The sequence below is a fragment of the Capsella rubella genome, unplaced genomic scaffold, assembly GCF_000375325.1.
Source record: "Capsella rubella cultivar Monte Gargano unplaced genomic scaffold, Caprub1_0 scaffold_6, whole genome shotgun sequence".
Taxonomy (NCBI): domain Eukaryota; kingdom Viridiplantae; phylum Streptophyta; class Magnoliopsida; order Brassicales; family Brassicaceae; genus Capsella; species Capsella rubella.
This window is the reverse complement of record NW_006238918.1, coordinates 729,632-749,596: the sequence shown is the minus strand read 5'-3', so window position 1 is coordinate 749,596 and position 19,965 is coordinate 729,632. Positions and strand designations below refer to the sequence as shown.

Genomic DNA, 19,965 nt, shown 5'->3' with positions numbered 1-19,965 from the left:
TTCTTGTCGCTCTTTTAAAACTAGATTGTGATCTTTTGGGCTTTGTGTCCACATAATTTTATTTATTACTACTGTATTAATCTATTAATAAACTGGATTTTGTAAACATAACCTTTCATTAGTGTAAGGGACACAGTTTAAAATTAAATCAATTTTTCCTTCTTGGTTCACTGAATCTCTTCTCTTGGGCTTAAAACACATGGTGTGGGTGGGTTCATACGAATTTGGAGATTTTGATCCTAACCTCGAAACAAGAGACGTCAGTTACAAGTCAGACTCGTCGTTAATTAAGTTTATATTTAATTGGTTCGACTCAACAAATGTTTTCGGTTAATCAAGTGGCTTTATTTTTATATTTCTTTGTTAATTTTTAGTATGTAAGTTATTACGTGGAGACCAGAAGAATAAGATCGAATCGGGGCTGTTTTAGGAGGAGACATATGGATGTTATTGTAACCTAAACAATTCAAGATTATGTTATATGATTTAATATTTGTAATTAATGATTGCTTCTGGCTTCATGATTTGAGATGAGAAGTCGTTAGCTCAGATCATTCTTTATTTGTAAGCTAAGTTGAATCGATATGATCGATCTTAAACATTCAGAATTATTCAATGCAATACCATAAGTCCATACTAATAATAAAAAAATTGATATCTACCAAGAAAATTGTATCTTTCAACAACCAAGTGTTGTGTGCAATGAATAGTAGTGTTTTTTAAGTACGTAGGCCCAACGAATAATAAATTTTGCTGGGGTAATATGTTACATTAATTTCTATAAGTTTTTCAGGCAATGGTTTTTCTATACATAAGATTAATCAGTACTCCAAAATAGCTCCTTAAACACAAATCCATTGAACCAAGAAACCCTAGAAGTTCTATATATCTCTTGTTTTTCAGTTTTGACCCAACAAGAAAAGATAATTATAACATTTACTTTAAAATATTAGTGAAATGCACCACTAGTTTATATATCACAACACATTAACCGAAATTTCTGATACCATGCTAAAAAAATAATCCAGAAATAAAAAGTTACAATTTGTACTTCCCAATAGAATCCGACTTTTAGATTGTCTATGAGGTGATCAAATCTTTACTCGTCCATCTACGAAATTTGTTTGGTATGATTCGTCTCGGAGCTCAGTTTCGATATATGGCATGTGTTATGACTACTTGTGTTGAGGCACATATTCCTGCATTAAACCAATCAAATGATACTAAACAAGAACTCAGTCTAGTCTAAAAAAAATTTTAAGACCAAAAAAAAAAAAAACCCCTTGCATCATTAATTAATATTTGGTTACCAAATTAAACCACATTGATCGACATATATGATCTGATATAGGGTTAGAGTTAGTACTCAGTAGTATCATCTTCTATGGGGTTTAATATTACCTCTAATTTCTGGAACAAGTCTTTTGCGGTGGGTGCGGATACAATAATATGTCGAGCGGTTGGAAGAATAAACCCTTCTTCGACAGCTTTGTCGATGAATGATAGCAAAGCATTGTAATATCCATCAACGTTTAATAAACCGACCTGCACGGTTGGAACACTTGTCTTTTAATCATCAAATTCACATGTATACCAGGCCAAACCGGTTTACATACATACCGGTTTATCATGTATACCAAGTTGTGCCCAAGTTATCACTTCAAGTAGCTCCTCTAGTGTACCATAGCCACCTGATTCGATAGCGAAGACTCGTTGACTTAGTCATGATTTCGTAAAAAATAATTCACTTTTATTTATGACCTCTCAAAGAAAAGTCAACATGTGATAAGTCCTTCTATTCTCTTTAATTGGTACTTTTTAAGTCAAAGGTCAAAACGTTAGTGCACTCATCATCATGAATTCATGATGATGAATCACAATATTTGCATTACCCGAAAAAGATAAACAAAACTATTTTGCAACGATAATATGATCTTGCAATGTTTGTTCCAAAATATATAAAGTTTAAGATAGAACTTGACAACATAAAAAAAAAATATCTTAAATTGGATATGAGAAACAGACGTCCTTTGTCGACATCTATTTTTTTCACTGCTTTTAGATGTTGATGGATCAAGCACTTTAAAAAAAAAAACTTTCACTTTAATTATTTTTTTATAAAACTATTTGTCGTGATTATTGTAATTCTTTGACTCCTGGGATCTCTCCCACACATCAACCACATGTTATTACTTATTAAACGCACTCTTTAAAGCTCCATATAATGACAATAATTTCTTTTAAAAAAAGAAGGAAAAAGCACTAACAAAAAAAAAACACTAAAACACATCTAACTTTAGGATATTTATTTCAGCATCATTCATAGTTTCATACATAAGCTAGGGAGCTCTAAATGTAGTGGCAAAGTTTTGACTAATGAGTTATCATAATTAACTATGAAGTTTCCATAAGTTTTTAATGCATCTGTGAGGTTATTAATTGTTTGTAATAAACATAACAGAGAGAGAGAGAGAGTAAGTTACCAGGCAAAGCAATGAAAGCATCAGAATGCTTAGCCATCTCAGCTTTTCTCTGGTGCATGTCTGCAACTTCTCTCACTTCTCCTACTGTTTCTCCAGTAAGCTTTAGTGTTTTGTTTGTGAGACATTGACAGATAAAGGCAAAGAGCATTACATTATGGTATTTACTTCCAGACACCACACCAGACCCATTGAACATAATGGAAAAAATCCAATTAATATATACCTCTTGCAACTTGAGTAGCTTGGGGATGACTCTGCATCATAACAAGATCATTAGAAACCATACAACTCTGTGTCTATATAATAACTCAACGAAAAACGAAAAGATAATTATTAGTTACCCAATAACATGACGACCACCTTCATGAACAGCTTGAGACACTAAACCCATTAAACCTATGCTTCCTCCACCATAAACAAGATCAATCTTCCTCGCCACCTGTTCATCAGATTAACATTAGTATTGTGAAACAAGGTCTTTTTAAGAATCCACATGTGCATGATGTTCTTGCCGAAACTATGTATAGATAGAAAGACAAGGTTCTTTACACATATTATATTTCGAAGAGAAAAAGACTTTAAGAATATGAAAAAGAAAACTAGAAGGGGGAAAAAGATTGTAAATATGCATAAAAGAATAATATATATTTACCAATTCATTGCCCAAATCAATAGCGGCATCTTGATAACTAGCTTTCTTGCCATTGCTACTACCACAGAAGACGCAAATGCTCTTAAACCTTGAACTTTGTTTCCTCGTCATCTCTCTTCTTCCCTCTTCTTCATCCTCCATTGTTTTCTAAACTTGTAACTTTTCTCTATTTTTTGTTTGTTATTGGGGGTTTTTTAATGGGGAAAAAACAGAGGAATATATGATTTTTAGACAAGTCTATAATTAGTTAACTACTCTCTTCTTCTCTCCGACCCAAGTTGTTACGTTCAGCTTTTGTTTTAAAGCGTAGTTTCTCATTCTGAAGTATTCTAGGCACGTGAGAAACGTGCCCACACGAGTGGCTAGCTCTGCTTTACCCATGAACACATTCTCTTAACTCATAGAACACAATCCCCAAGTGGTGCTCACACGCGTTGAGCACTCTTTCCTTTTCTTATTTTTTCCTCGTATAGTGTATATATATTTCATATTTACAAATCTTCCAAATTTTGTAGGGGTCTATTAATATCGATCGGTGAATTATAACTTTACTCATTCTCCATTTCTTTGTGTCTTTTAATTTTCCTTATACTTCATATACTATATGCAATCTTACAAATTTTGTGGGGGTCTATTATTCGATGAATGTTGCCTATTTGATAAATCGGTCATGTAAGTAAACACCAACTTGTTTGTAGATTTGTTTCTAAACAAGTTGCAGGATTTGTCGATACCCGCAAGAATTAAAGAAGTTACTATTTTGCATGGCCACGAAAAAAGAAGGTAGCTATCATAATTCTGAAAATCTTGTCTTTCTTGTTCTATCTATACCTTGTTTATGTTCATGATAATAAATAGAGTTTCTGTTCTGGATATTTAATATGGTCGAGTCGACACTAGAATTAATAAGATATGTATTCTTTGGTGATATATAGATTCTATTTGTCGTGATTGTTTAAAGCTATGAGATTTATGTTTTGTCGTTTTGTTTGGTTTAGGTGCCAATCAAGGATATGATTACGGTAACAGTCTAACAGATATTAAACCAATTTTAGCAAAAATGAAACCTATATAGAATTGTTAAAAAGTGCTTGTTGTTGAATTGTTTATGAGATTTTATAAATTGCAATTAACTTAATTATACAATATGGAGATAATACTATGTTTGTGTGAAACGACAAAGCCGAATTATGTGTTTAAAAAAAAAAAAAAAAAAAAAGAACGGATCGTAATATATAACGTGGCAGAATCGAAGGGTATGAAAATTTGCCACTATGCCTCCATTGGGTGGACCTGACCATATTACTTAATGTCCTAATAAGACGCGTTTCGCTTTGGCCAAAGAGCTAATGCGTTGTCGTCTCCCCTAATTTCGATGTCTCTCGATTGCACCATGTACAATACAAGATGGAAACCTAGAATAGTATCACCCATTGACAAATATATTATATACATAACGATGAAAAAAGTTCGCAAAACTTGTGGTAGTTGAATAAAATAAATTGATTTTGACATTTCTCTTTTTTAGTAGTAGACTCTAAGAACCACTCATTCACAATAACTGCATATGATTTTACACTTTAATAAACTGTGTTATTGCAAACCAAAAAGCGACAAAAAAATGTTGTACGTGATAGATGGAATAACATAATTATCGAACTTTCTCGTCATCGATGATAAAATCAAACGGACTTTACAATTTAGTCGACAGACCATTGTTGTCCCTGATTATAGAAATCGTTTATTACATTTACACATCTTCGATTTGATATATAGATATTTTAACAGTTGATGTTCTTTTTGTTTTGTTTCGAAGAAGGTTACAGTCTTGAAGAATTCTCAAAGAATAACTGCTGTAGTGCTGAGTAATTTATAAGGAAACGTTGCCAACAAGAAAAACAAAAAACAAAAAGAAAAAAGGAAAAAAAGATAATTTGTTAAAACAAAAGGAAATCACTTATATATAATAGAAAGGAAACTCTTACTTGTTTGAAGAAGAAGAAAAAAAAGGAAACTCATTAATTATCAGGAAAAGGGAAATTACTTATAAGATCAAAGGAAACTCATCATTATAAGAAAAAAAGGAAAATAATTCATTATAAGAAAAAGGAAATTATTAATAAAACAAAAAAGGAAATTTAAGTTGTTTCCTTTATTTGATTGCAGCGGGTAAGAAAAAGTTACTGGCCGTTACCGTTATACAACGAGTCAGAATTTTTGTGTGTACTTGAATCACTTGCTCGTAAACTGCTCGACTTTTTTGTGTGTGATGGATCAATCAGGCTTGCTTTCCGATTATTGTGTCTCTCTTTCTGTTATTTTTCTTCTTTTCTATAACTCTTCCGAAAAGTCTAAAGCAAAAAAAAAATAGATACACCTTACCTTACCATAACCAACATACTTTTATAAGGTTTTATCTTGGTTCGTATGGCTCTATCATACGCATATTCCATACGGGCCTGTAGCCAATAATAGCTTGAATTGGGTTTAGCTTGACGACTAGTATATATAAAGTGATTTGTCTCTAATCGTTTTAGCTTTGGGGCTTTCGGACATGAAAAGTGTTTGTTTGATCCAAGTTTTAGGATTTTGACCAGTCAAATAGCGTAATTTTCTGATAATTTTTTTGACCAACTTCAGTTCCTTATAAATTATAAAATACGTTGGTTGAGATTTGAATTTTAGAAAACTATACATACATACATACATACACGATCTCGTTGGCAAAAAATAATAGAAAAAATGATCTTTTAATTAAGAGATCAGTCATTTTCGCTTACGCCAAAACATCACTATATTTTCAAAAGTATAAATAATTTTTACAGACTAAACGAATGGCTAAGCAACATGTTACTGCAAAGCAAGTTTTCAGAAGTTTAAACAAAATAGAAAAAAGAAAAGAAAAAAGACATTACTGGTTGTATATTGTATTCTCATTTTTAGTGTTTTGTATTTCGTTTTATACCTGAAGTGTAACTTATGACAAAAATTGAATCCCAAATTTATCTATTCACTTCATCGATCATAGTCTTTCTTGAATTGGAGAGAAAATTAAATTAAAACGAAATGTATTGTTTTTTTCATTGTTAAAACGAAAAGTCAAAAAACATTAATATAAAGCTGAGATATCAACTTCGAAGGTACTCCATATTATTAACAAACGTTACGCTGATTCGCCAACGTCCTTCAGAAAGTTGCTTCCAAGCCTTCTTCTTCTTCTTCCATTACATCTATTTTTTCCAAGTTGTTTTTTCTTAATAATGTATTTTACGCATGTTTTTTCACAATTTATTTTCGCATTTCTACACCTATAATATAAAGATACTTTTTCTAATAATATTATGAAGAGATTCACCAACCTTTTGTTTGCATTTTGACACTATATAATGCATTTGTAACCAGCTACGATTTCTTCAATACAACTTGCATAACCAACCAAAAGGCAATAGAGAAGAAGATTTAACACAAATCTACTCATCATCATTGCATCAAAACCGGACGAGTGAACCGGAAATGAAGTTAATCCGAAACCCGGGTTTTCTATTTCTATTCTTTTATCTTCTTGGGTTTCTTGGTGATTCTCCGGTGGATGCGGCGGTGAAGAATTACCAATTCGATGTAGGTGTTTACTAAACCGGTTTATATTACACAACTCAATATAAATTATTCGGGTTACACTAGATATGTACGTAGTAATTTTCTACTAACGAAAGTTTTGGAAATTTTAAACAGGTTCAAGTGAAGAACGTAAGCCGAATATGCAATGCTAAACCGATTGTCACGGTTAACGGAATGTTCCCTGGACCGACGGTTTACGCAAGAGAAGGTGATCGAGTCATCATCAACGTAACCAACCATGTACAATACAACATGTCCATCCATTGGTAAACCATCTCTTTCCTTCCTACGTCTCAAACTGGCCTAACCGGTTCAGTCATTCTTTGTGAACCAATATTAAACGGTTTGTTTTTTTTAGGCATGGACTTAAACAGTACCGAAACGGTTGGGCGGATGGTCCAGCATACATTACTCAGTGTCCGATCCAAACCGGACAGAGTTACGTTTACGATTTCAATGTGACCGGACAACGAGGGACCCTATGGTGGCACGCACATATCCTCTGGCTACGAGCCACTGTGTACGGAGCTATCGTCATCTTGCCTCAACCGGGAAAACCATATCCGTTCCCACAACCACACCAAGAAACCAACATCATCCTCGGTTAGAGAAAAATATAATTAGAGCTGGTTCGGTTTTTACTGGTCTGGTCTGGTCTAAATCTACGGTTTAATTCTAAATTTCCCGGTTATTAAATATTATTGTAGGAGAATGGTGGAACAAAGACATTGAGACCGCGGTTAACCAAGCCAACCAGTTGGGAGCACCACCTCCGATGTCGGATGCTCATACCATCAACGGGAAGCCAGGACCACTCTTCCCTTGTTCCGAGAAACGTAAGCCTTTTGTAACTTTTTTGTTATCGGACCGGACCGTCTCTAGTCAGATCAAATATAAGATAAATATTTTTTCTCAGACACGTTCGTGGTAGAGGTCGAAGCTGGCAAAACATACCTTTTAAGGGTTATCAACGCAGCGTTAAACGACGAGCTATTTTTCGGGATTGCGGGACACGACATGACCGTTGTTGAAATCGACGCGGTCTACACTAAACCTTTCACAACCAAAGCTATTTTACTCGGACCAGGTCAAACCACAAATGTTCTAGTCAAAACCGACCGCTCACCAAACCGGTACTTCATGGCAGCTAGTCCGTTCATGGACGCTCCAGTATCCGTGGACAACAAAACCGTAACCGCGATTCTTCAATACAAAGGCGTACCAAACACGGTCATACCAATTTTACCAAAGCTTCCTTTGCCTAACGACACATCTTTTGCTTTGGACTATACCGGAAAGCTCAAGAGCCTCAACACACCCAATTTCCCCGCGCTTGTACCTTTAAAAGTAGACCGGCGACTGTTCTACACGATCGGGCTAGGCATCAACGCGTGCCCGACTTGTGTGAACGGGACGAATCTAGCAGCTTCTATAAACAACATCACATTCGTTATGCCCAAAATCGCGCTCTTGAAAGCTCATTACTCCAACATCCCTGGCGTGTTCAGAACTGATTTCCCAGACCGACCTCCCAAGGCGTTTAACTACACCGGTGTGCCCCTCACGGCTAACCTCGGAACATCTACGGGGACTAGACTGAGCCGAGTTAAGTTCAATACTACGATTGAGCTTGTCTTGCAAGACACCAATCTCCTAACCGTTGAGTCACACCCTTTCCATCTTCACGGCTACAACTTCTTTGTAGTTGGAACCGGTGTTGGAAACTTCGATCCCAAGAAAGATCCAGCTAAGTTCAATCTCATTGACCCGCCAGAGAGAAACACTGTTGGAGTACCTACCGGTGGTTGGGCTGCCATCAGATTCAGGGCTGATAATCCAGGTATGATACATCTGTCAATGCACATATATGATGATCATGACTATATATGATGTGCAGATCAGCTGATCAATGCATATGTTGTTGCAGGTGTTTGGTTTATGCATTGTCACTTGGAAGTCCATACAATGTGGGGTTTGAAGATGGCTTTCGTCGTAGAGAACGGGGATACACCTGAGCTTTCCGTTCTACCACCACCTAAAGACTATCCTTCGTGTTAAGAATCTGAGATCAGAACACTACTCGATTCTTCGTCATATTTGTTAAGTGTCGCTGATGATATTCTTTGTTGATTGTATTTTCCTTGTGTTGGTTTGTGTCTGAGATTGTTTCCTGTGGGGCTTGCACAATACACCCCAAAATTGCATAAGAAATGAAATTAATGTGTTTTTTCTACAGAGTTCTTGTTTTATCGTTTTCCCAGTTTCTGCGGTAGAGTAAGTAAGAGCAGAATCTAAAAAGCATCAAAACTCTTAGCGAGATACTAAGAGAAAGATGAAAACTTTTGAAAACAGAGTATCATCAAGAACCAGAAAAAAACAAAGCTAATCTAAACGATTACTCGGTATCTCGAGGTTCTGATCTTTCTACCTAAGTAAAACAAAAAAAAGGAAAAGGGAAAACTAGTAGTTTTGCCTTAAAACAGAGGAGTTTGATCGATGGAACGAGCTCAAATTGCTGGCGTTGCTTGATCCTTGGGCTTGCAGCATTCTGATTTCTTCTTGAAGTTAAGCTTCCTGGTGAAATTCTTCCAGCTTCTTTTCGTCCTCACCAGCTTATGCAGCTCTTGTTTCATGCTCACACACTCCTTTTCCAGCTCAGATACACGTTCTCTTACGCTCTCACCTCTGGGCTTAAGTAAACCCCCATTGCCGCCATTTGGGTTCTCAGAGCTGTCTAGGTTCTCAGAGACAAAGAACCAGCCCGATACAGATGTCCTGAGCCTAAGTTGTTCGAAAAAGAGAACCTGAACAATCACCCGAAGAGGCAGCCTCTCGTTCTGAGCCGCATGTGTGCTAGCTTCCAACGAGAGCTTCTGGCAATTCATGAGCCTACATATGTGCTCTCTTTCTGAATCCGTAATCCACGGATGAGCCTACAAATTTTGCAAATAAATCAACATCTTAACAAAACTATTGCTTAAAATTTTTTAAAACACAAGTTTTGTTACCTTCAAGTACACATCGATGGCATGATAAACTCCATCATCTAGTGGCCTTGCATAGTCAGGAATTGCAGCAGCGATGGCTTCAAACTTCGCCAGCTTCAGGTTAACATCGGGTGCGACCTCAGCGAGATAACCGTCAACCAAAGTTGCCACTAACGTGGTGGGACTTATCAAATCAGCTCCATCCTTCACCAAATGTCCTTCTTCAGTGATGCAAGGAGAAGGGACGATACCTCCTTGTTCTGTTGAAGAAACAAACTGTTCAACCATTCTCAAAACGCATTCAACATCATAAAGTGTTTCAGAGTATCCCATATTTGGTATAAGAAGATCAACTAGAGCAGCTTGGTCCAATTGATTTCCAATCCTTCTCTCCAGATTCTCCCTCGAGGATTGGCTTGCGTGAAGCACCATTGCAGTTTGAAGCAGCCTGAGAAGAAACTTGGTCGGGTTTACACCTTTCTTGTTCGGAAGCAACCCTACAATCTCCTCAAGACAAGACTTTTGGTCTTCTTCAGAAGGATTCGATGTCTCATTCACTTGCTCATCCATGGTCGCTTGTCTATTCATCAGAGGAACATGTTTCCTTGTATAGTACATAACCGCCATCGCGATGTTCTCGGGCTTCATGCCACGTGCTTCAATAGCGGTAATGAGTCTTTTGAAGAGAGGCAAGCTAAGAAACGAAGCGTCATCAAACCACCAATCTTCTCCAGTATGTTGCAGCATCTTTCCGGAAGCCGAGATTCCGTTCCACAAATGTGCGTCATCTTCTGTGTTCTGCCCGCTTGTAGCGTTCTTTCCTCCTCCCACGGGCCAATTGAAAAGGCTCGGGTCAGCACAGGCTTTGACAGCTAAAGAATCAACACACCTGGAGATAATGTGAAGATCTTCAGCGTTATCGATCACTTCCTCGCATGTCTGAAGAGCTTTGATCGAGTCGGTCCAGTTCCCAAACACTTCGTTGAGGAAAGTCTCTGTCATACCGACAAGATTCCCTTCTCCATAGTTATCAGTCATCTCAAGGTACTCAGCTGCACATCTAAGGCTAACAACATTGAATGCGGTAAGCTCGATCTTCACACCGTAGCAGAATTTGGTCACAAGCTCGAACGTTTTGCCGCCTCCCGGTATCTCATCTAAACTCAAAACACAGCCTGATCCATCATCATCAGTTGAAGACTCTTCGATTAGCCTCTCAAGAAGCCCACTTCTGGAGAGCAATGGGAACTACACAAAGACAAAATCAAAACACGCATTACAAAATTATAAAACAACCTGAAAAGCATTCAACTTTATGCAATTACATAAAATCTAAGATTTAAAAAAATATGAGAAGAGAAACCTTGTGGAGATGAAACTTCATGTCTCCAACTTCTATGGTAACATCACTCACGAGTCCTGTGGTGCAAAGCCTGTAGACGAGCCGAGAGACATATAACATCACCCAAAACATAACACTTCTCCGTACAAATTTGATTATTTGATGTCACACAAGCTAGCCATATTCTTAAAATCCACAAAGTTAGGATTTTTTAAAAATTGAAACCACGAGTAATGATCCTAAGAAGAAGAACCCATCTCAATTGCAACAAAAGACCTATATAACTTGATTAAATTCAGAGTGAGGAAGGTAAATGCAGAGAAAGAAGAGTACCAGGTTTGGCCTTCACGATGGAAAGCTTCGGATTTGGAGCCAAGTCTCATAAAAGCCATGTTGGAAGAAAAATCAATCTCAGAGTCTGAGTTGGTAATGAAACAGAGTAGTAACAGAGAAGAGAGGGTAAAGGAAAGAGAGTGAGATAGATGAAAAGTCGGACACAGATACTCATCTCTATTTTTAGCAAATTCTACAGAGAGAGAGTGAGAGAGTGAACGAGTCCGAGTCTGTAGCAGAAAAGTGAGGAGAAAAAGAAGGGTCTTGGACTTGTGAATTTTTCGTCTCTTGAATACTTCAACACTCTCATCTTCTTCAACAATGAAACCCCAAAACCGGCATTTAATTTCGCCGGTTTGTCCGGTTCAACAAACAATTTTTCGGTTTAATGTACCACTAGAATTATAATTCTGTTATCTTAATACTACTGTGTAGTGATTAAACAATAGCCCTGTTTTTCAGTATAAAGGTTAGGCAACAATTCATCGTCACCTATGCAACCATCAATTTATTAACCACAAATTGCACTGATAAAAACAATAATATTCAGGATTGAAATACTCGTTGAAGTTTTACTTAGGAAATTCTTAGACTGTACGCAAAAAAATGTTATGAATATATATAATACTCATACACATGACATATTATATAGAGTTTATTAACTTCAGGTTAGCTATACTTTAGGAATCAGTATCACCATTGTTTAACACTTAACATATTTTAGCAGCTTCTTAATGGGCCAGTGGCTTAAAAAAATAAAGTAACAAAAGTTCAAGAACTCAATATACATATCGTATATTTCAAAATGTGGTTGTTAAAGAATTAAAATAAAAACAATCAATACATAACAGTATTCGTATCCACCATTTATTAATTCTTGCCAGAGGAGCAAAGTTGCCTTAGCACAAAACTTACTGAATAAACATACAAACACCGAACAGTGATAGGGATTAAGAATAACATCTGACAGGGAAACTTTCAATGTTTCAACACAAATTTTGCAACAATCCAGAACCAATAGATATGGTTGTCTTGCAACAAGAAACACACAGATGGTCTAAATTAGGAAGAAGAAAAAACATCTTTTGTTCTTATAACACTGACAACTGTTGCCAAACTGGTAATAATATTATCCGGAGGATACTTAGTTTACTTGCCACCACCAACTTCCTTGACAGCACAGATCTGCTCCTCTCCCATGGAAGACATGACAGTCACCACAACCTCCTTACCCTCCTCAAATCCACTCTTCATATGAGCGGCAAGAAAATCATCGGTGGGAAGCTTGAGGTCATCCTTAGTGCCACCACTGTCGGTCAAAAGGCTAATGAATCCATCCTCAGAGATATCAATCAACTGGTAATCAAGACGGTTGACATGTGGAACATCACAATTGTGGGAAGATGGCACAATATCTTCAAGCTTCTTACCATTGAAGATATCAATGGCAACAAAGTGACATTTGGCGTGACCGTGCTTGCCAGTCTTGGAAGTCGAAACCTCAACAACCCTGCAGGGACGGCCTTTGATGACGATGAAACCACTTTTACGGATGTTACCAGCTTGCTGAGGAAAGGTCTTGGAAGCTCCGGAATCGCTAGACTCGAAGTGGTGCTCGTCATCAGACATGTTTTGTCACGGGTTTGGAGGGAGAAACAGAGAGGTTCGTAGAAGAAGAAGGGGAGCAAATTGTTGTTAGGTCATGGATGACCTAATAATCCATCCACCCCATTAGTTGATTCGGCCTTTACAAACGATCGGTACTGACTTGGACACGTGTCCTATGGTTCCTTCGTGATGATAATCCTAAAAACTGATATTTTCCTTTTTTTTTTTTTTTTTTTAATAATAATTTTGTCCCCAAAGATATTAAGGAAGGGATCCATCGGCTTGGCTATATAAAGAAGACCTTCGAGTGAAGGATCTGAATCATCCCTTGGTCTTTCTCTGATTCTTCAATCTCTCCCCCCAAAACAACTAAATCGTCCTCAGCTATTCTCTCTTTCAAGGTATGTTATATGTTTCTTCTTCTTATTCGTTTGTTTTGATTTCGCATCTGCTCTCTTCGTTTTGGTTTTGTTTTTCTGGTCTCCGATTTTTGGCTTCTTGGATCTTCTTTTCGATTTTGTTGATTCCAAAACATTACTATGAGTTTCTCTATTCGTTTCTCGTCGGATTTGCATGTTGAGTTTTGTGATTGTTCTTACGTTTTCTCGTTTGGATTTATCACCTATATTGTTCAGATCTGTTCAATTCCTTGCTTGATTGTGAAATTCTCTTAAAAAATTAGGGTTTTCAAAAGACGTTTCTCTTTGGTGGTGGTGTGATTTCGTATTACGGCTTCCAATATTTGCTGATCGATTTCGACTTGCTCCTTTGTTTTTGTCCAGATGCAAATTTTTGTGAAAACACTAACTGGCAAGACCATCACTCTCGAGGTCGAGAGCTCAGACACCATCGACAATGTGAAGGCAAAGATCCAGGACAAGGAAGGCATTCCTCCGGATCAGCAGAGATTAATCTTCGCTGGTAAACAGCTCGAAGATGGCCGTACCTTGGCTGATTACAACATCCAGAAGGAGTCGACCCTCCACTTGGTTCTCCGGTTGAGAGGTGGTATGCAGATCTTTGTCAAGACTCTCACCGGCAAGACCATCACCCTCGAGGTTGAGAGCTCTGACACTATCGACAACGTCAAGGCAAAGATCCAGGACAAGGAAGGTATCCCTCCGGACCAACAGAGGCTTATCTTTGCCGGTAAGCAGCTAGAGGATGGCCGTACACTAGCTGACTACAACATCCAGAAAGAGTCCACCCTTCATTTGGTGCTTCGTCTGAGAGGTGGTATGCAGATTTTTGTCAAGACCCTAACCGGCAAGACCATCACTTTGGAGGTGGAGAGCTCTGACACAATCGACAACGTCAAAGCCAAGATTCAGGACAAGGAAGGGATCCCACCAGACCAGCAGAGACTCATCTTCGCTGGGAAGCAGCTCGAAGATGGACGCACCCTAGCGGATTACAACATCCAGAAGGAGTCTACCCTTCACTTGGTGCTTCGTCTCCGTGGTGGTATGCAAATCTTTGTGAAGACCCTCACCGGAAAGACCATCACTTTGGAGGTTGAGAGCTCAGACACAATCGACAACGTCAAAGCTAAAATTCAGGACAAGGAAGGGATCCCACCAGACCAGCAGAGACTCATCTTCGCTGGGAAGCAGCTCGAAGATGGACGCACCCTAGCGGATTACAACATCCAGAAGGAGTCGACTCTTCACTTGGTCCTTCGTCTTCGTGGTGGAAGCTTCTAAGCTTCTGTGATCTTGTTAAAATGTGGTGGTTCAAGTCACATGCACTTGGGAGGTGATCTTGTTCACCTGGTTTAGTTTGTATTCCGTTCCGTCTGCGGGAAAAAACTTCCCTGTTTCTGTTTTTACTATTTTCTTTTATTTCTTATGAACTTCGATTGGGCTCGTAACGGGCCTTTGTGTTTCAACTTTCAGTAATAATAGTGTATTGTTAACAATGCTGCTTTTTATTATTCCTACAACAACAATCCTGCTTTTAGAAATTATACATCGTCTTTCTTATATATTGCATCTATAGCTAATTGGCGATTTAATGTGACATCAATATCATAGAAAAACTGAATCTGCGAATTATATTCGTGTTCTGAAGTTAAGTACAGTACATAATAATCATATAAAATTTTCAAACAAATATAGTGACATTAATATGGTCACAAGTTACTAAGTAAGAAGAAGGAAAAGAGGTGTCAGGCTCTAGTTGGTTTCTTAATTAGCTGTCTCGTCCATCAAACCTTTTTCTTGTAGCATAATATAATTTACAAAGCTTTGAAAATTGTTTTAAATCTAAAATTCAATAGGATTTTACATCAAACTCGCCATGTAGCTAGTAAAAAGCTTTATTTATAATTATATATATATATGTGTATATATATGTGTATACAGTGTGTATATAAAATGTGTGTTTCATATAAAGAATATGATGAGGAACTTAGAGATAAATAATTAAACCAGTGAAAAGAATTATTGGTTCACTTCTATTTTTTCTTTCTTTCTTTTCGTTATCTTTTGTTTGAATAAGCAAAAGTTAAATTGTCACTACTGTATTTGATTTGACAATAATGTTCTAACATAACTCGATGTATAATTTTGTGAATATGGCAAAAACACCAACAGTCGAAAACAAATGTCTCATTGCATACCAAACTAAGGGCGCCGCTTGTTTGCCACTATGACTGCTGCACCTTTGTGGGTGTGCAATAGTGTGAACTCCACATTCAACATATTCCCTGACGATTTTGATGGCTCATCTTTCTTTGTTAAATGCTTACCAAACTATATTGTTTTCCCAAGTCTTGAACTGTCACATAATTTTAGTTTGCGTTTAGAAAATTTTTAGTGAGTTTTTAATATTATATATATCAGGTTTTAACTAGTTTCAAACCCCCCCAATTGGATTGGTGAAAAACGAATATGCACTATCAAACCTACGAAGCAAGTTATGCGTATTGGAAAATTTTAACCAAAACATTTTCTTAATATCTGTAAGAAAAAAGTATAAATGATTCCAAATCTTGAACTGTTGTTACAAAAGTAGATAGCAGAAACTGGGAGACAAGAGAAAAATAGAAATCACAATAACTTTCATTGAATGTATATCATTATACTTTCTAATTACAAATATTAAGAAAATAAATAATTATCACATCAACTTTAAGAAATGTAATTCGGTTTTTCTATGACTCCTGTGAAACAAGGGAAAATGTACAAAAACAAATTATTTATTGCTAAAAAGACTTTTAAAGCCTATCGTGTATAGTCGAACTTTATACTATATGGTGGTTCACCTTCAAAAGACGTGTCACTTTGATATATGACTTTTGAAGAGATGTTTTATGAAGAAGATTTAGTTTAAATGTTGAGGTGACTAATCCTGTTTTTGTTGGTTGGTTTAGTTGGTTTTTGGACTAAAACATTTGTTCAAAAAGTTCTTTGGTTGGTGGTATATGAACACATTCTCTCAACTCAAAGAGTTCTATATAAACCTTTGTTCGTTTATCAATTTTTTAATTTTTTTTTTTCGTTTATCAATTTTCTTTCCCTCTGTCCTTATATAATAAAACAAATGAATAATCTCAACCAATTTTTTGGTTTTGTTTGGGTCACCATCGTTCAATAATTAAGAACTAATTTTTTTTTATGGATGTTAATTTATAAGTAGTAGACGATTGATCATTATAACGTTTGATTATTATATTACTTAATCTATTTTTTTTTTCTCGACCACTTAGGACATTTTTATCGTATTTAGTAGTGCGATTTATGTGAGAATGCTAAGAAGTAAACCCATATATTGTCAAAAGATTTGAAATAAATACTTTGATTATATATCATATCCCAAAAGAAAAAAATATAGACAATGATCAAAACCCAAAACTCAAAACTCAAGACTCAAGAACAATAAAGAAAAAATAGAAGAACGAAAAAAACAAAAATATAAAGCCAAAAGGATATAGAAAAATGATCTCCTTCGGACCGAAACTATAACGATCCTACTAAACAAACACCTCCCCCCAATCAAAACACGAAGTCCGCCTTACTTAAGATCTAAGTAATTACTACTGTAATGGATTAACATATCTAATAGTTATTACCTATATAGAGAGAGAGTTATGTAATTAATTAATCACATACTTATTATTATACTAATCCTGGAACCCAATCTTCTCCCATATGGCGTTCCTCAATCGCCTTAGATCTCTTCCCTTCGCCGTACCACCGATCCCTTCATGCACCGTGAACGACGATCCTCTCCGCCGCGCCAAATACTCGTGCGGCGGAATGATCCGTCTTCCACCGTCGTTGCTATCGTCATCTTCCTCGTCCTCGTCGTCACTGTCGTCGTCAGGTATCGCATGGCCTCTGTACTCACTCTTCAAGATCTTAGACCAGTCCGGGATGTTAACCGGAAGCGAACCGGTCTTTGTTATATTCCGGTTACCAGAACCGACGGAATCTCCGGATTTCGCCGGTTTTCTCCGTAACCGAGAGATCGATATGGATCGCTTGGCCTCAAACGAATTAGGCAATTGGTGATCGCCTAAGTTATGGATGTCAGATTCGTCGAACTCAAAGACATTCTCATCGGACATAACTGGTTCTGGTTCTGGATATATGTATTTAGGCTTGGCAAAAAAAAGCTTCCTTGACGCCATTGATGAAAACAGAGCTTAGAGAGAAAGATGAAGAAGTTGTTTTCCGACGAGAACAGAAAGCTGGGTTTTGATCAGATTTGTCGAAATATTTCTGAAATTGGTTTTTGTGAAACTTTGTGGGATTGAAGAAGATGAGTAGAGAGATCATTTTTATAGAGAAATGTGGTAAAGAGATAAGCTCATTGGGTTGGGGTTAAATTATGTGAGTTACGACTTACACAGTAGACGACAAAAGGACAATGAAAGATTTAATCCAAAAAAAAAAAAAAAAAAAGAGGACATATAATAAGGTGTGGCCAGTCTCACGTTCTTATCGTGAGCTCTATTACAGACACACTCGTCCATTTAAATAGTAAAAAGTAAAAAAAAAACTATAGGAGTTGTCATCAAAATGATGATGTTAATGGAGTTTTACATCCACCTAATCACCTTTCATTAATATTATTATTTTAAACTTTGGATTAAAATTAAATTTTGTAAGATATAAAGTTTTTTTTTTTTTTTTTAATTTTTTGTAATCAACAAATGATTCTTGTACATTTGTATTTTAATTTCACCGTTTGTATGTACAACAGATTTTAATGTCATTTGATTTGGAATTAACTTAAAACTCTGAACCAAACCGAATTTAACCGAGAACATATACGAGAAACCCAAACCATTATTTTCACTCTGTTTTTTTTTTTTCTTTCTTTGGTCTTGCTATCTCGGCGTCGTCTTCTCCAAAACAAACCAAGCTTCTTCGATCTTCTTCCTCGTGTGGTTTCCATTTCGATTCTTCATTCCCAAAAGGTTCGTGTCGATATAAACCCTAGTTTCTCCCTTTTAATTTTTGCAGTTTTCACCCAGAATCATTCGTATGAAACCGTAAATTTGGGATTGAATCGTTCGTTGCTTCGATTAAAAACCTAATTTTAGGAATCTGTTGAGTTTCCAGATCTGTGGAGGATGGCCACAGCTACGTACCCGCCTCCTCCTCCATATTACAGACTCTACAAGGAGTACTCAGAGAACCCTAACTCCGCTCCTGAACCTCCGCCTCCCATTGAAGGCACCTACGTTTCTTTCGGAGGCAACTATACAGTGAGATTGATTCCTCTGTTTCCCTTCACGTTTTCCCCTGTTTAATCTTTATGGGTTTTACATATTTTCAAAATATTGGTGTAGACTGAAGATGTTCTTCCGAGCTTAGAGGAACAAGGAGTGCCTCAGCTTTATCCCAAAGATTCAAATGTTGGTATGTAGTAATGTCATTCTTCTACTTCAAACCTAGAGTATGGTTTTGCTTAATCTTCTTCATTGGAATCAAACTTATTACTACCTTCAAGTTATAATCTTTGGAAGTGGCCTCTTTGTTTTGTTGAAGAGAGTTTGGAATTTATCTTTTGCGTAGATTATAAGAAGGAACTCAGGTCGCTGAATAGAGAGCTACAGTTACATATATTGGAGCTTGCTGATGTTCTTGTTGACAGACCTTCTCAGTATGCAAAGAGGATTGGTGAGATATCTTCAATCTTCAAGAATTTGCATCACCTTCTCAATTCCTTGAGGCCTCACCAAGTATGGAAACATCTCGTCTTCATTTACTTACTACATCTGTTTTATTGCTTTCTGTTTTTCTTATCGCTTGTCCTGTTGTGTAGGCGAGAGCTACGCTTATTCACATAATGGAGATTCAAATTCAACAGCGAAAACAAGCTGTGGAGGACATTAAGAGGTTTGTATATGCTTTCTGTACTGATGGTGGTGCCAATATCAATCTGTAAAACTATAACGATTCGTCAATCTAGAGCTTGTTGGTAGTTCTTATGCGTCTGTTTGGTGTTTTGGTTGCGTGTAGGAGGAGAGAAGAAGCACAACGACTTCTAAAGGATGCTTTCGTCACTTTAGATGGACAATAGAGTAATGTTTGTTCTTACCCATTTTGTGTAAATTAGCTCTGATAACCTGTGCCTGTTCTGTTATCGACCCTCGGAACTTATTTTGATTGTTAACATTTGGCAATCAAACCAATACATTGTACCAGGATTATAATAGACAACAATGTACTGGTTTATCTATAGGAGGAATGAACCGGTGATACTAGTACTCCAGGATGAACCGGAGCTATATAATATAATACACATAAAGAGAGAGTTGATGTGAATGGATCTGTCAGTATCTTGAATAAAGAAGTTGATATAACCATTTGATTGACACTTGAAATCATTTCTTCCATTGTTTTAGAAACCCACCCATAGAGATATACAAATAAAAAAAATGTTTTATCAGATTAAAATTCAATATCAAATTGAATCGGCTCCACCATC

The 19,965-nt window shown here is 36.7% G+C and overlaps 7 protein-coding genes across 7 annotated transcripts; 3 read left to right on the top strand and 4 right to left on the bottom strand.

Annotated features, from left to right (window-relative positions):
* Window positions 1-968: 968 nt before the first annotated feature.
* LOC17883584 (probable cytokinin riboside 5'-monophosphate phosphoribohydrolase LOG6) lies at window positions 969-3,516 on the bottom strand. The gene is made up of 8 exons (XM_006288624.2): window positions 3,513-3,516; window positions 3,136-3,263; window positions 2,825-2,922; window positions 2,707-2,737; window positions 2,484-2,583; window positions 1,621-1,691; window positions 1,402-1,545; window positions 969-1,199 (listed from the first exon to the last, which is right to left on the bottom strand). Exons 1-8 carry the CDS (start codon window positions 3,514-3,516, stop codon window positions 1,176-1,178), a joined length of 600 nt encoding a protein of 199 aa, XP_006288686.2. The 3' UTR covers window positions 969-1,175.
* Window positions 3,517-6,544: 3,028 nt separating this feature from the next.
* Window positions 6,545-8,986, top strand: LOC17882755 (laccase-11). The gene is made up of 6 exons (XM_006287258.2): window positions 6,545-6,753; window positions 6,868-7,019; window positions 7,112-7,356; window positions 7,461-7,589; window positions 7,670-8,593; window positions 8,681-8,986. The coding sequence occupies exons 1-6, from the start codon at window positions 6,649-6,651 to the stop codon at window positions 8,809-8,811; spliced, it is 1,686 nt and encodes a 561-aa protein (XP_006287320.2). The 5' UTR covers window positions 6,545-6,648; the 3' UTR covers window positions 8,812-8,986.
* A 59-nt stretch (window positions 8,987-9,045) lies between these two features.
* Window positions 9,046-11,665, bottom strand: LOC17881974 (BTB/POZ domain-containing protein At5g03250). The gene is made up of 4 exons (XM_006286629.2): window positions 11,416-11,665; window positions 11,104-11,173; window positions 9,762-10,988; window positions 9,046-9,686 (listed from the first exon to the last, which is right to left on the bottom strand). The coding sequence occupies exons 1-4, from the start codon at window positions 11,472-11,474 to the stop codon at window positions 9,261-9,263; spliced, it is 1,782 nt and encodes a 593-aa protein (XP_006286691.1). The 5' UTR covers window positions 11,475-11,665; the 3' UTR covers window positions 9,046-9,260.
* A 603-nt stretch (window positions 11,666-12,268) lies between these two features.
* On the bottom strand, window positions 12,269-13,119 carry LOC17882794 (eukaryotic translation initiation factor 5A-2). Its single transcript, XM_006289918.2, has one exon. It carries the CDS (start codon window positions 13,042-13,044, stop codon window positions 12,565-12,567), a length of 480 nt encoding a protein of 159 aa, XP_006289980.1. The 5' UTR covers window positions 13,045-13,119; the 3' UTR covers window positions 12,269-12,564.
* A 172-nt stretch (window positions 13,120-13,291) lies between these two features.
* On the top strand, window positions 13,292-14,956 carry LOC17883192 (polyubiquitin 3). The gene is made up of 2 exons (XM_006288241.2): window positions 13,292-13,424; window positions 13,806-14,956. The coding sequence occupies exon 2, from the start codon at window positions 13,806-13,808 to the stop codon at window positions 14,724-14,726; it is 921 nt and encodes a 306-aa protein (XP_006288303.1). The 5' UTR covers window positions 13,292-13,424; the 3' UTR covers window positions 14,727-14,956.
* Window positions 14,957-16,919: 1,963 nt separating this feature from the next.
* On the bottom strand, window positions 16,920-17,860 carry LOC17884596. The gene has a single exon (XM_006288729.2). It carries the CDS (start codon window positions 17,654-17,656, stop codon window positions 17,147-17,149), a length of 510 nt encoding a protein of 169 aa, XP_006288791.1. The 5' UTR covers window positions 17,657-17,860; the 3' UTR covers window positions 16,920-17,146.
* A 448-nt stretch (window positions 17,861-18,308) lies between these two features.
* Window positions 18,309-19,802, top strand: LOC17883695 (mediator of RNA polymerase II transcription subunit 7a). The gene is made up of 6 exons (XM_006288550.2): window positions 18,309-18,448; window positions 18,594-18,739; window positions 18,824-18,893; window positions 19,050-19,216; window positions 19,300-19,373; window positions 19,497-19,802. Exons 2-6 carry the CDS (start codon window positions 18,605-18,607, stop codon window positions 19,555-19,557), a joined length of 507 nt encoding a protein of 168 aa, XP_006288612.2. The 5' UTR covers window positions 18,309-18,448; window positions 18,594-18,604; the 3' UTR covers window positions 19,558-19,802.
* Window positions 19,803-19,965: the final 163 nt, after the last annotated feature.